The 14812-nt window shown below is 37.0% G+C and overlaps 1 protein-coding gene across 1 annotated transcript; it reads right to left on the reverse strand.

Annotated features, from left to right (window-relative positions):
- Window positions 1–1390: 1390 nt before the first annotated feature.
- LOC145779262 (electron transfer flavoprotein-ubiquinone oxidoreductase, mitochondrial-like) lies at window positions 1391–11640 on the reverse strand. Its single transcript, XM_082590801.1, has 12 exons — window positions 11505–11640; window positions 10650–10802; window positions 9976–10134; window positions 9764–9855; window positions 9347–9451; window positions 8966–9115; window positions 7835–7978; window positions 7553–7736; window positions 7058–7186; window positions 6242–6424; window positions 3062–3283; window positions 1391–2132 (listed from the first exon to the last, which is right to left on the reverse strand). Exons 2-12 carry the CDS (start codon window positions 10792–10794, stop codon window positions 1963–1965), a joined length of 1683 nt encoding a protein of 560 aa, XP_082446927.1. The 5' UTR covers window positions 10795–10802; window positions 11505–11640; the 3' UTR covers window positions 1391–1962.
- Between the last annotated feature and the right edge of the window lie 3172 nt (window positions 11641–14812).

Raw genomic sequence — 14812 nt, forward strand, 5'->3', positions numbered from 1 at the left:
ATTCAAAAATAAATAAAAGTTCTCTCTCTCTCTCTCTCATATTGTGCCTTCAGTTGGCCATTGAAATCCTGTGTAACGGCCATCTGGATCTGGAAAATTGTTTCGGATTCGCCAAACAATGCATGACGGCATCACAATCCGATTGTTGCTTCCGAGAGCATCACCTTGTAGTATACACTCCAACACATGCCTGTAGACATTTTTACTTGAGTGGTATTAACAAAATCATCTTCAGTGAAGTAAACATATATGACTAATTTTGTATGGCCCATCCCACTTTCGAACACTTGAAGAAAACTTTGACCATTTTCTTCTCAGTACCTTGTTTTGTGGGAAAAGAAAGACACGGTCTTTGTCACTGACAACGTCACATAAACAGCAATTTGTAGGCATTGCCTCAACCATAAATTAAAGGTACTGTTTGTGAGATACTGTTGTTACACTGCAAATGGCTATACCCAGATTAGGACAAATAAAAAAGTATGAAAATTGTAACCCTACGAAACTGCAATTTCAATTGAATTGAGATGCTGTTTGATAAAAGTAAACTCAACCTATTTGATCGAAACCTAATAGTAATAATAAGTTGACTTTTTCATTTCGGTAATTCTTAATTTGCACATGCTTTAGACCAACAGAGCCCCACACATTCACGTTTTGCAGTAGCCGTACCATACTTTACCAAGTCATCACAGAGAAAGAATGTATCCTTCCCGCTTACTGTGACGTCACAGTGGTGTTGCCGTTTTTATTTTCGCAATTGAATGAGTGCCAGATTCGCCGATGTCAACGAAAGTTTGCAAGCGTGTAACTTAGTAGCCTGTTGATATTTTTTACGACTTGCTGGTCAGGGAAGTTTGTTAGTGTCATCTTTTTGGTATCTTAGGTAAATTTAGCAAATTTATTTACCTGTCAGAGGCACTTTAAGTTGATCAGAAAGCAGAAGAAGTAAGTTTAAAGTCTGCACAGCAAAATATTGCTCTGAAGACAAGTCTCTTATGTTTCTATGTGTCAAAGACACGTTTCATCAATGGACGACAGTTTCTTCACTTCGGCTGCAGGTAATCTACCACATTATCCCAGTCCATCGATAAATAGTTTTGAGCTTTTAACAACTCTCCGAAACAGCCTACATGAACACTATTTTTTGATCTTGTTCGTTCGTCATATAAGCTACAACATAGCCATATAATGTATGAAATGGAGCAACTGTTTTGCCTCAAAAGCACATTTCTTGAACTGGTTTGTTAAAACTAGCTTATGGCGGATAACGTTTAAAATAGGAGTCGGGAAAGCCGCCTTTAACCGATCGAAATTTGCTGATATCCAACCTTTGCAATACTGGGAACAAAGGAAGGAAACCGTGCACTAACTAACCAACAGGACATACTGACCAAGCCATTTTATGTCTTTATTAAACGATCATAAAATAATTTTCAAAATAGAATAACCAAAAATAGGGTAATCGAAGAGCGTGAGGTATTAAAACACAAGAAAACAGCTCCCGCAGATTTAGCAAGTTTCCAGTACAAAACAAGGTTTCTATTTTAAAAACATGAAGTGGTGAGGTTGGCGCGCACCACGTCATAAGCCGAAAGAACGTTCAGTTAAAAAAGCATCAAAGCGGAGAAAGTTGAAGAACAAAATTAAGATCTACATCAATTAAAAGAATTAAAAAGCTAGGTAGCCTAATCAGAATGTCATTTTCACTACAGCAAAATCTTGCTGTCACACGTGAAGAGAATCTTTAGCAAACGAGAGATTTTCTATGGATTTTACCAAATCTGAAAGTATTATTTCCAAACCGTGTTATAAAATTTTTGCAAGATTTCTACCGTGCGCTCGTCTACAAATGCAGCAAGTCAGTTGCCATCGTCCACCAATGCAACTAGGTTTCACCAATTAACAAGCGCAAAAGTTCTCAACAAACAACGGTGCACGCTCGAATAGGCATCAACAGGATCACATGCCGTTGTAGGCTGGGCCGCCGCCACCCTCAGGACAAACCCAGTTAATGTTCTGGCTCGGATCTTTAATGTCGCACGTCTTGCAGTGGACGCAGTTTTGGGCGTTGATCTGAAGCTGCATTTCTCCCTCTTTACCACCCTCCAAAGGCACGTACTCGTATACACCTGACAAAAGATCTACTGTGAGCTGAAGAGCAAGACGTAAACAAATTAAAACAACTCCGCCCCGGTAGCTCAGTTGGTTAGCAAGTGACTTCGTGAACGAAGAAGCTTTAAAATCAAGTGACGCTAGTTCGACTCTCAGGGTGTGCGCTTGAGCAACGCATTCTAAGGACTGCTCTCCATTCAGCGGTACCAAATGGATGGAATAATTCCCCGCCAACAACACTTTAACAATCTAGAACCTCAGTCTGTCGATCTCGGTAACCAGCCCTGCGTCAAAAGCCTCTACAAGTCTACAAGCATGCGAAACTACCAGAAATAACCTATCAAGGCTTTGTCAGTCCGAGGATAAAGATTCAAAACCAAACCGATTACTTAAAATATTTCATTCGAAAGCATTTTAACAACAATAGTTGTTGCATAAATTTGTTCAATTCGAGGATCAGAGGTATGATCTAACAATCATAAAGAACTAGAACAAAACAGCACAGTTAACTATTTTTTTTTCTGTGAATAATAAAGTAGACGCTGGTGTCTCTTGATCTTTGTTTCGGCTTCTCGATGTATTGAGAATAAAAAATTACGCAAGGTCCTTCGTTTGGAAAGCAAGCAAACGATTGAACAAAGGGAGTAAATAAAATTAGCCAGGTTTGGAAACTTGTACAGGTACAGCATAATTTGTTGATAAAGCTTTCGCCACCATAAAGACGGCTTCTTCAGCATTTGGACAAGCACAACTAAACGAAAACACAAAAATTAATTAACCGATGAAATCAACTAAGAGCTCTGAGAAAATCATTTAAAATAAGAAGTTTTCATCAGTTGCTACGCTACATAAGATTCCTTGCAAAGGATATCATAGAACTGCTTAGAAACGCGGCCTTGTTATTTTTTTTGTGTCACTTACACCGGGCAAGAATATAAAAACTTGCCTGCAGGGCAAAATCTTTGTTCGGGTCCGTCAAACACAGCTAGGTTCCGGTTCACTGGTACTGCGTCATCACGCAACGTCAGATGAGCTGGTTGATCGTGTTCGTGATTGGTTCCGCTCAAAGCAACGGATGACAGGAGATCGAAGGAAACTTCGTTGTCGGGCTTCGGGTATTCTATCACCTTGCACTCAGCTGCCGGTTTCAACCGCTTGTAGTCAGCGCCTGGGGTGGTTTATAAATTCGAAAATTGTTGATTCTTTTTATATAAAAAAGTAAAGGTGGTCCCACGTAAGATTCCAAGTGTGGGGTATGAGAAGATGATTTTCATTGTACTAAGCCTTCGGTACTAACAAGAGTAAGGTGCAGTGTTGGGCGCGATAACTCATTTTTCAGTTAAGCGATAACGATAATAATCAATAAACGAAAAATGCCTAAAGCGATAACGATAAATCAAAAAAAGTTAAGCGATAACGATAAACGATAAATTATCGCCGATAATGTCCGATAACGATAGTTTTTTTTTTCTTGATTAGCGCTGCCCCATCCCATGCAGCACGAACTGTTTTCATCAACATGACGAAAAATCGAACATAATATACTGTAGTGTAAAGGGACAAAACTTTTTGTAAGTAATGCATAAATAGAATCGCAACAGCAGCAGTAGGTATCGAATCTTCAACCTCTTGATCCTGAATCAAACCACTGAGGTAACCGCCGTGCTTATAATTATACCTTCAGATACCAGTTGGATGCTTTTATCAATTGAGTTACACTGCCGCTTACGTGCAGTAGGCAAAATAATTAAATCAAATGAAAATACCATAAAAAATTCCAAACTTTGTATTTTGCTTTCTGCTTAAAGGTCTGTTTACAGCAAAGTCAGCAATAATTGAAAAAATTCCAAAAAACGCAAAATGCTTGAAAATTCATCAGTAATCTTAAGCGTTATTGGTAGTAAAAATGTGCATACTGTGAAATCCATCAAGCTTATCAAAGTAGTCGTGTTTGTGAACAAAAACATAATTATCGTAATTTACTGGTAATTTCAGATAATTTTTTTTGTTTTCTTTGTGAACACCATCATTAAAGCAATGGCAGAACGCTGAGTTGTTGAGATAAGAATTACAATATAGGCACTGTATTTGTGAGAATAAAAATATTTGATTGAGGTAGGCTATGTCGCATAGGTACAGTAAATGAGAAAGGTTATACTGTATTTAGCATAATTTTACCACGCAACTCGATGCGCCTATTGTCATACAAAAACTACTACAAGATGCAAAAAATGTGATGTCGGTCTGCATGTCAAATGCTTCAAGTGATATCATATTCCGCAATGACTTGTTTCAGTGATGTTGTGTTACTTTGCTAATTTTCATCTTCATATTTTTTGAACTTTCATTTCAATAAAATGCTCGATGACAATAATGACATGACAAGACATGAACAAGACATTTCCCATTTATCACTTTGAGCGATAAGTAAAATGTAATAACGCTTAAGGATTACGCACAAGAAACTTGTGAAATTTGATAACGGATTTGCCTAGCGTCTTATTATATAGGACTGCTTTTTTCTCAAAAAGTACAAACACAATTAGGAAAAAAATAATTGTGATATCTTTTTTAGGTCATAATTATGCAATATTTAAATTTTCCGAAAGTTGTTTTTTAAGTACTTTCACTTTCGGCACAAATGGGTTAAATTTTTAAGTTAAATGGCACTTACGCATTTGGTTATTATTTTTGGATTAAAGTTATATCGCCAAGCTAGAAAAAAATCGATCTTACAGTTTATAACCGATCTTGTGTTGTTATTGTGTGTGAATTTTGTCTGTTAAACTGAGTTTGTGACGTAACCGCACGTTTCAAGGCAAGTTCTTGCAATTTTAGTTAATCTACTCATATAAAGATTTAATGCGCTTAAAACAGTAAGTTTCATGTTTTGACCAGAGAGATTTTATTTTTTACGACAATTACTAAAAGCTAACACTTCCAACGAAAAAAGAAAGCACAAGAATAAAATAGTTGATCGTGAGGTGGCGCGAAAGACCATGTTTCCGATGTAAAAGCGGCCTCGTATTGCGACACTTTCACAAACCACTTGCCAATTTTTTTCGCTTCTCTTCAAAGGAATCTGTACCGCCTGTGCGCTTACATTTTAATTGTAAAATTCACTCGCGATTGCCGATTGTAGCAAAACAACAAGAACCTTGTTGCATGCATTTCATTGCATTGCAATTTGCAACTCTAAAAATGATTGTGTTGTCAGGTCCGTCGCTGCAGGGGGGGTGCCCCCTCCCCGGACAACGACCTGTGCACACACAGTTCAGGCACTGAAGAAGAACTGGTTTTAATTTTAGTTTCATTAAGTAGGTGGCTAGTAAAAATATTACTTTTCATGGTCTTTCCACTTGTATGTTGATCCGAAATAAAATTTATCGGCGATTAGATATCGGCGAAAATCAAATATTGCCTTTGACGATAACGATAACTGAAAAGATAATTGAGCGATAACGATAAGCGATAAAAATTTATCGCCGATAATTATCGCCGATAATGCCCATCACTGGTAAGGTGGCTAGTTATTTCTCTTGGCCGCCTTTCCTTCTGCAATTATGCCCACGCAATTTATTACACCCTAGGTAGAGGTGAACGGTGTTATCAACAAACAGCTTAAGCCGGGAGTCGAACCAGGTTTGCATTATTTGAAAGCCAACGCCTTATCCGCGGCGTCATCCCACCGTCTTTACCTGTTTATGTAACTGCTGTAAAAAAAGCAAAAAAAAACACGTAGTTTTATAATTTTGGCTGCTTTTGATTTAGCTACAGTGAAGCTTTGGTGACGAAGTGATTTTACTTTACCATAATATACATATGATAAACTACAAAACAATTTGGTTGAACAACGTAACTGTTTTACTGAGAGTTTTTTCATTTTTTAGAACAGTGTTGTTCAACTCAATTGTCCATCGTTTGTTTATATTGACAGTAAATAAGCAAACGGGTAACTTGGGATTGGGACAAACAAAATGTGTCACACTATTTTTTATGTATTTTGGAGAATACAGTATGTTCTGTCTGCCGAATATTTCATGTGCAGCCGAGCCGCAGGCAAAGCAAACCTACCTCGTTTCGCATTCGATTTAATCAGCACATCGTAAAATCTCCAGACACTCACCAAACCCTTTGAACGTCCACGGTTCCATGCCCCGTCCGAAGACGTAGAAGAGGCCTGTGTAAAGTATCCCTCCCCACATTCCAAGAAACGAGTGGAAAGAAGGGCGGACGTTTCTGACCGCTTTTAATTCTTTCCACAACCAACTTTCTCGCAGCTGCTGCTCATACTCGGGGACGTACAAACCTGAAAAAAACATGACTGTTGGTTTGTTGATATTTTCTTGAGCAAGACACAGGTTTTGTTGACAATCATTATAATAATTGAATACGTGAATTAAAAAAAGGCCCAACTCCACTTTTTGTGCTCTTCCCATTGCTTTCAGTGTCTTCTAAATGATTTCTAAAAAAACGGCCAATTTTTTCAAGCCTACACATGAAAAAAAAACCTTCAATATTCCCATGGATGGTAAGAAAGGCCCAACTCCAGCAATCAGGCTTCAACTTTTCCATAGTGTCTCTACAAAATATTCACCGAGTGAAATTTTCAGGCATAATATATCTTAGCGATATATCTAAGCATATAGGTGAAAAGGTGAAAAAGCACTGCTGTGCTTGCAACACCATTATTATTATTATTATATAATCATTATCGAAATTCCACCACAAAAGTAAATGATCAAAATGGTTAAAATGTATTTATGTCAAAAACAGCTTGTAGGAATTGGGCCCTTCTTGAATTCACGTATTCAATTGTTATCGGTCTGCGTTAAAGCTGTTTGGGATAAATCTGCATATGGCAGATACAATTTCGTAAGCTAAAGTAAAATCGAGTGTAAAACAAGTTATTTAAAGCCAACCGAGTTCAAATGAGCATTACCGGCGGTGTCAGATTTTCTGTTGTCATCGGTGAGCGCTTTGAACACAGACTCGGCCGCGACTATTCCACTCTTCATGGCTGTGTGGGTGCCTTTGATTTTTGGAACGTTCATGAAGCCAGGACTGCACCCTGGAAATCATAACGTTGCAAACTGAGCCACACTTGAACGTGCACATAATAGTGACAATCAATGCTAACAAGATTGAGTGAAAACATTGATCCTCAAACAGCGGAGGCGTAATTATCTCAGTCCGCCTACAAGTAGAAGTATTGGACCATTAACGCAGCGCTGATCACCGGAGCGGTCATTTTATACTTTCTCTTAAATCACAACTGCCAAATATTTTTCCAATAAATTGAAAGCGACCTTGACTCGACAGCAACAACAAAAATTATCGTTGCCAATGCTTTCTCACAACTTGTTCGCAAAGGAAAAGCAAACAGTCTAAGACTATGTGAAATGGGAATAATAAATCGAATTAAAAGCAGGCGCACCAATTAAGCAGCCGCCAGGGAATGCAAGTTTTGGAATGCTTTGAAATCCGCCTTCGTTCAATGCTCGGGCACCGTAGGATATTCTTGTTCCGCCTTCGAACGTAGGTCGGATTTTGGGATGTTGTTTGAAGCGTTGAAATTCTTTAAAAGGACTCAGGTAAGGATTAGTGTAGTCGAGTCCAACCTAACAAAACAACATCAAAAATTATAATTTTTTGTCAAAAATGAAAAAAATAAGCATCAATACAAAAATTTCTGACTAAGATATGATGAAGATCTTACAACAAATCCAACAGCGACCAGAGGTTCTCCTTCATCCAAGTGATAAATGAATGATCCTCCGTATGAGTCCTTATCCAGTGGCCATCCAACTGTGTGCTCCACGGTTCCAGGCTTCCACTTGGATTCCTCGATAGACCACACCTCCTGCATTACAACGTAAAACCATTAAAACCGGTTAGAGAAATAGTGATCGTGCGTTTACTCAATAGATTGCTGCAGAATAGGATAAGCTCACTTCCTGATCAGCGGTTAAACAATTAAGCATACAATGTTCCTTTGGAATACGTACAACATCGCATGTTCAGACGACATGTTTTCTAAAATCGTCCGAAGGTAAAAACGGAAGAACGAGATTGATGAGAAAGTATGAGAATCTTTTTGGATTGGGCACCAGCACATGACAAGCCGATGTGAAACTTAAAACAAGTAAGCTACATTTCTGCTAATCATAAAGCACACTGAAGTAAAAGTTGTTCGCAAAAGAGTTGTTAACAATTAACAAAACGTTTGCCAAATACACACCACACCTTTTCTACTCGGCTTTATCACACTTTAAAAGGGTTTTACCAGCAGAGCAATCAAGCTACAAAAATAACATTGAATACGAAGCAATTCGGTGGGAAGCTGACAGTGCCTTGAGTCACTGATTCTAATGGATCTGGGTTTGATTCTTGTTCAGGTTATGCCCAAGACTTTAAAAACGTTACCAACGGTTTTTCGTAAGCAGCGGAGACAAGTTTGGAAAATAAAGAGCGCACATCGTGGTACTGTATAATGACAACACGAAACCTACTCTGAACCCATGTTGGCCGGACCAAATCTACATTGGTGAAGTGGGGCTACAAGAAGGGTCGGATTACTTCAATTTACTTGGTCCTGTGACACTCGCATAACCTCAAACAATGAATCATCTACTTGTGTTACGACCCAGTGCAACAAGTGAGACTTTTCAGAATGTGCCAACTTGTAGACTATGCAATGTATGCATAAAATATAGAAGACTTGATGAATACAAGAATTGTGGATATGACCATATCAACGGTGAAAAATTCATAGCAGTCGATAAGAAATTCAGCATGTTGCAAAAGAATAAGCTGCTTATGAGTTTCATGTTATGAATTATCATCTCACCTTTATTCCGATTGCATAAGTTTGCGGGTCACAATTTTCTCGCAAATTAAATTGTTCATTGAGGTAAAGTTGCTTTGCAAGAGCACCGTGGCAGCCTTCTGAAAATATTGTCACTTTGGAGTGAAATTCCATTCCTCGTTCAAAATTGCTCTGCATTGACAAAATTTATGTTAAAATGCCCGAACAAGAAGCCACTAAAAATATTGGAATATATAAAATTTACACGGCCTGAATTATTTGCCAACCTTTGCTAATATCAGAATAAACTTAATAATAATAAAATTTAAAAAAAATATATAAAGCAAACCACAGGTGACATATGGTGCTCAAAAACGATAAACACGGATTTTAGGTTTGATGATTGTAAACTGTAGTCATTACCTTAGGAGATCCATCTTTATGAATTCCAACATCATTCGTAGCAATTCCTTTCACACTTCCATCATCATGATACAAAACTTCAGTGCACGCAAAACCAGGATATACCTGCATTAGAAAAAGGAATCACTCTCTAGTGCAAATATGATAAAATCTGATGCTAGTAGTAGTGCATAAGGCCTGTGTCATTTTACAATCAGGCTGTTTTCTGCAGACAACTCAGCTTCAATCTTGGTTCAATTCAGCTTCAATCAGCTTTGAAATTGGCCTTTTGAAAAAACATACTTGGTTTACTGTTTGCAAATAATAAGCTTATGGGTAAAACAAATATTTAAAATATTCCTTACATTGATTTCACTTGTAGGAAATGCAGTATGTTTTAACAATATTTTTCAGTCCTAAAACTTTCTCCTCATTTACCTCAACCTCTAGTTCTTCAGCTTGTTCTCCAAGCCACCTTACAAAATTGCCCAAACGTACAATGTAGTTCCCTGTATTATGCATTGGAAAACCTGCAATACACAAAATCTTATCATTAATATGACAAGCACAATTCACTAAAAAAAACTTTTTCAACCAGCAAGATGAATGTGATTTATACATACTAAGTCGAAACAAGTATCTGCTCTCACCTTTCATTATGGGTACTGGAATTCGATATTTTTTTGTCAAAATAGAAAATTTGTCATGAGTAACTGGAGTTTTTAATGGAGCACCACGATCTTTCCAGTCCGGAATCAACTCGTCCAGTGCATGTGGCTCTAAACATGCTCCAGACAGTGTATGTGCACCTAAAAAGTGCATGTAGAAATATGAAAATGGAAATGAAATATTGTCTATAATGCTAAGATTCCCACTTTTGCTTGCACCCAAGCATTGGCACAGTAGCATTAAGCTATGCACCAAACACTAAAATTTGAATATGTGAATTGTGAAGTTAAAAACCTTCTTTAATGCAATGAGAAGATAGTTATCAGAATCCAAGCAGTGTCACTCAGAAAAACGTAACTCCTCAAAAACAATTATTTGAGCTGCTCCAATTTGGATTTTGTTAATCATAGCTGCTTCTGGAGTAAGCTACTCTTATTAAAAATCTAAAAATACATATCCCCATCGTTGACCACAATGTGAAAGCTAGTAACTTCACAGTCTCACACATATCAAGCTTTCTCACCAGTTTCCAACCACATCCTTGGTCACTGAAGCATGATTTTAAGTTACAAACCTGTGAGTAAATTAACTGGAGAGGAAACAACACAATGTCAAAAAATAACAACCAAAAACATCAACACATTGACTGCCATACCGAGCTCTTGTGCTTTTTCGAATAGGCACACTCTTAATTCTTTGCCTTGTTCTTTGGCAAGCTGTTTAATTCTTATGGCACATGAAAGCCCAGCTGGTCCACCACCTACAATAATGACATCAGCTTCATCTGCATGGCGTTCCATATCCACATCTGTTGATAAAATTATTACGAGCATAGAAAGTACTTGTAAGAATCAAATGAGGTACGAGTCTTATAACTGTCACCTTAAACTTCAAAGGAAAAAGTGTTTCCTTTTAAGTAATTTTTTTAAGTTTTATGTAGTTAGGCTATATAACATATATCATGACTGATAGGTTTGAATTAACATCTTTGGATCTACCAAGCTTAAAATCATTCCAAATTAAATTTTCTTTTCATAAACATAATAAGATAAATAGTTCAGAAACATTTTGTTAATCTTAAATATTTCTGCTACTTTACCTTTTGTCAATAGATTTAGATACCTATTATGTTTTAACTCATTAAGTGCGATTGACACAAATATGAGGCATGCAAGATGTCACCAAAAGAAAAGGTACTTTTTGATATTAAAATGCATGATTTGGACATTCTTTAAGAGTTGCAAGTATATTTACTTCATTTATTATTCATACAGGTGGAAGATATTTTGACCCTTTAAACATCTTTGTTTAGAAACTTTGATAACTAAAAATGTAATTTTTTTGAGAAAACTTAAATAACATCATAAGCAACATCATTAATAGCACAAAATAACAGACAAAAAAGTAAATACACATTTAAAAATAACAAAACTGCCCAGCCTAATAGAAATAAACTTTGACAATTTCATAATTCATCAATACCATTATCAAGAATATTTATTGAACTAACCTGTCCATCTTTTATCTGTTTCTCTTGGGACAATGCTATGGTGAGTAGTTATTTTTGGTGCAGTTGAAGAATATCGCAGAAAAGCATTGTTGGAAAAACTTGATACATTCCAACCACTGCACAATTTACTGCACTGAAAAAGTGTGCGAACTCCTGCCATATCTTTAAAAGTAAACAATGTTTTATTATTTAAAGCCTACATCATAAAGTTGATAGTAGCTGACTAAATACATGCTCGTCGCTCGAGATATTTGACTATCATTTTGATTGTGCTGTTTAATATGCAACATATAATATGGTGTTAGTCACTCTGATACACGGCAACATAAGAACAAATAAACTAACTTATCTAAGCTATAACATCATTTTTTTATTGTTTGAAATATTAGCTATAAGTTGAATACTTTTAGTACAGGTACAAAAGTAAAGGAGGTGCCATACTTGATTCAAGCGTCGGGTATGAGAAGATAAAGTTTACATTGTACTAGGCCTTCGACTCTAAGGAGAGTAGGGTGGCCAGTTCCTTTCTCTTGGCTGTCTTTCTTGCAGCGATTATGCCCACCCAATTTATTACACCCTGCAGTGGCGTTGCCAGGAATTTTAAAAGCTTTTTTTTGGCGGCTGGCGAGCGAAGCTCGATGGCGTGTTCGCCTAAGACGATCCCCAGGGTCTGGGGGGCCTCCCCCAGAAAATTTTGAATTATTACTTTGAAATTGGTGCATTCTAAGAGCATTTTCAACAAAAATGTGGGTATTCAACAAAAATATGAATATTCTTGTAAAATGGTGCTGTTTGGTGGCATAGAAAAAGGATAAGATCATGTTTTCTTCGACATTTTTCGGAAATAAAGCTAAGTCTCTATGTTTTCTTGTTGTTAACTCCTGGCTGAAATATTTCAATGTTTGGTATTGGCAAAACTCGCTCTTTTTATGCAGATTTGTTTAAAATTAGGCAAACTTTGTTTTAGACATAAAGAGACTGAAAGCATCATCCTCAATATTGTGACATCACAGGCATGCCAAAAGGGGGGGGGGGTTGAAACTCCCAAACCCCCCTCTTGGCTACACCACTGAGTCACCTTGGGTAGAGGTGAGCAGTGTTATCAACAACCAGCTTAAACCGGGAGTCAAACCAGGTTTGTATAATTAGAAAGCTAATGCCATATCTGTTATGCTATCCCACAGGTAGAAGGAACCACTAAGGTGACCCATGTTTTTTAGAAAGTACCGTTAGTTAATTCACAGTAGCCCAGGTTAGTGACATTTTAAGGTTACCAATTTTTTAGCAGGCTTCACTTTTCTCGGCAGGCTTTAAAGTTTAAACACACACTAAGTTTATTCAATAGCTGTTAGCATAGCCTATCAAAATAAACTGAAGTGACTTGACTTAAAAAATCACTGTGGAAACCAATCACGTGTTTGAAACTTTTTAAAAATATACGGTAACACCCTAAAATTGTCATTGTACACTACTCCAGTCTAGGTATCACAGCATCCTGTTGGCCCACTCATTACAAGCTTACTGAAACAGCTGAACTGTTTTACATTTAGTAAGCTTGTCTTGATGATTGTGCAACATCTAAAACTTCCAATAGGCCTAATAATCATGTTTCATTTTGTGCTTATTGGGACAACTACACTACACTGCTATTACAGACCCAACACAACAGACAATTGGAAGCAGCAAAAAGACATGTAGCCAACGAGTCATCTACTCCCATTGTTTTCACCACGGCATTCTTGTTGTGACATAGCCGCGTGCTCGAACCGACGTCCTTTCGAGATTAGACCTTCTCACTGATAAATCACTTGGGCCACACAAAGTCACAAACTAACTCAAACAAATCAATTGTCAAATGTAGGCGATAAATTCGCTTTTTTTCACTCTTTATTCTGTGATTACAACTCAGAGTTGCCAAAAGCATTCAATCGAGATGTTTTAATCACCAAACAATGGAAATGTTTTAGATTTGTAAAAATGGGTTTTTATAAATTGTAAAAAAAACATAAACAAATAATTGTACCTTATCATTTCGTCTAAAAAGTTTATCTTTTTTGTAAACATGAAACAAATTTCTTATTCAATCATTGAGTTGAAAACAAAATTAATTTTCAAAAGCCTGCTTTTGCAATATTATTTGGCAACATGAATGTGTTTTGTTGATTCTTCTTGCATCATTCGTCATGCTCTGGTAACTCTCAAATTCGCTCAAAATTGGAATTCTGCATTCACCAACGTTTGAACTTTGGACTCTTGATTTTTATGCTACTTTTTATGGCACTACGGTAATTTTTTACGGTACTACGGTACTTCATTTTTTTTTTGACAGTAGGCTAAACAGTAATAGTATTGTTTTGTATTGATAGTTGTCAAAGGTTGGTAGTAGCGTGCTACTTTCTTGGTAGCGATAGCCGGAGCGCTGCTACATTTTTTATTAGTTGTTATTTTATTATCTTTATTAGTTGTTTACTGTACGTGATTGAAAGATGAATAAGCACTCTGCTTTACAACATCTCATACATTATTATTATTATTATTATTTTTGTTGAACTAGCGACTGCAGTAGCAGCGCTGCTTTTTTTGGTGCAGCGTTAGCAGCGAGGCGCTACATTTCTTTCAGTCGCACTCCTGCTACCTGCTACTTTCCAATTTAAAGTAAAAAACTGACTTGGTTTTGAAGATTTTTTATGAAAGAAAACTCGAAAAAAATCAAAACAGAAATCATTGGACTGTTGTGATGAACATCAAGCCATATTGATACCAACAAGAGTGACAACAACACAGTCACGACTCTAAGGATGGCTTTTCTGGTGTGTTGGTGCCATCACAGGAAATATTGGTAGGCTACTTGATGGAAAAGAACGTATGGAAAGAAAAGTCAATTGTGGAGGCCTTTTCAGATAGAAGCAAGCCCTGGAACTTTCCTAGTGTCGGTTTATAAATGTCTCTTTATTAAATACAACACCCCCCTTCCTTCCAGTGCTTCGGTGGAGATGTTTTTCTCCTTTGGAAAAGACGCTCTGAAGCCAAAGCGGGCAGGATTCAATAACTCACATTTTGAAATTCTCGGACTTTTAAAAGATGTGTAACAATAAATTTCACCTAGAACGTGTTTTTATAACGACTTTGAGATGGCGGTGTAAACAAATGGTATCATTCGTTTTCAAGGGCTTTTGGCGACAAAAAGTGCTTCCTGTGTCATTTGTTTTTAAATGACAAAAGTAGCTGGAGAAGTACGGTAATAGTGGGGAGCGTGCTACTTTTATCGATTGGTAGCGGTAGTGCATGCTACTTTTAAAGTAGCGAAT

The sequence above is a fragment of the Aplidium turbinatum genome, chromosome 11 (assembly GCF_918807975.1).
Source record: "Aplidium turbinatum chromosome 11, kaAplTurb1.1, whole genome shotgun sequence".
In the NCBI taxonomy this organism is placed as follows: Eukaryota; Metazoa; Chordata; class Ascidiacea; order Aplousobranchia; family Polyclinidae; genus Aplidium; species Aplidium turbinatum.

Bases quoted from the DNA above. Each gene is read 5' to 3' on its own strand.
- LOC145779262 (XM_082590801.1), bottom strand. From the start codon at position 10,794: ATGGAACGCCATGCAGATGAAGCTGATGTCATTATTGTAGGTGGTGGA. The intron at 9,856-9,975 runs GTGAGAGCAGAT...TGTGTATTGCAG, and splicing joins TCCAGTACCCATAATGAAAG to GTTTTCCAATGCATAATACA. The intron at 9,452-9,763 runs GTAAATGAGGAG...TTTCTAATGCAG, and splicing joins CTGAAGAACTAGAGGTTGAG to GTATATCCTGGTTTTGCGTG.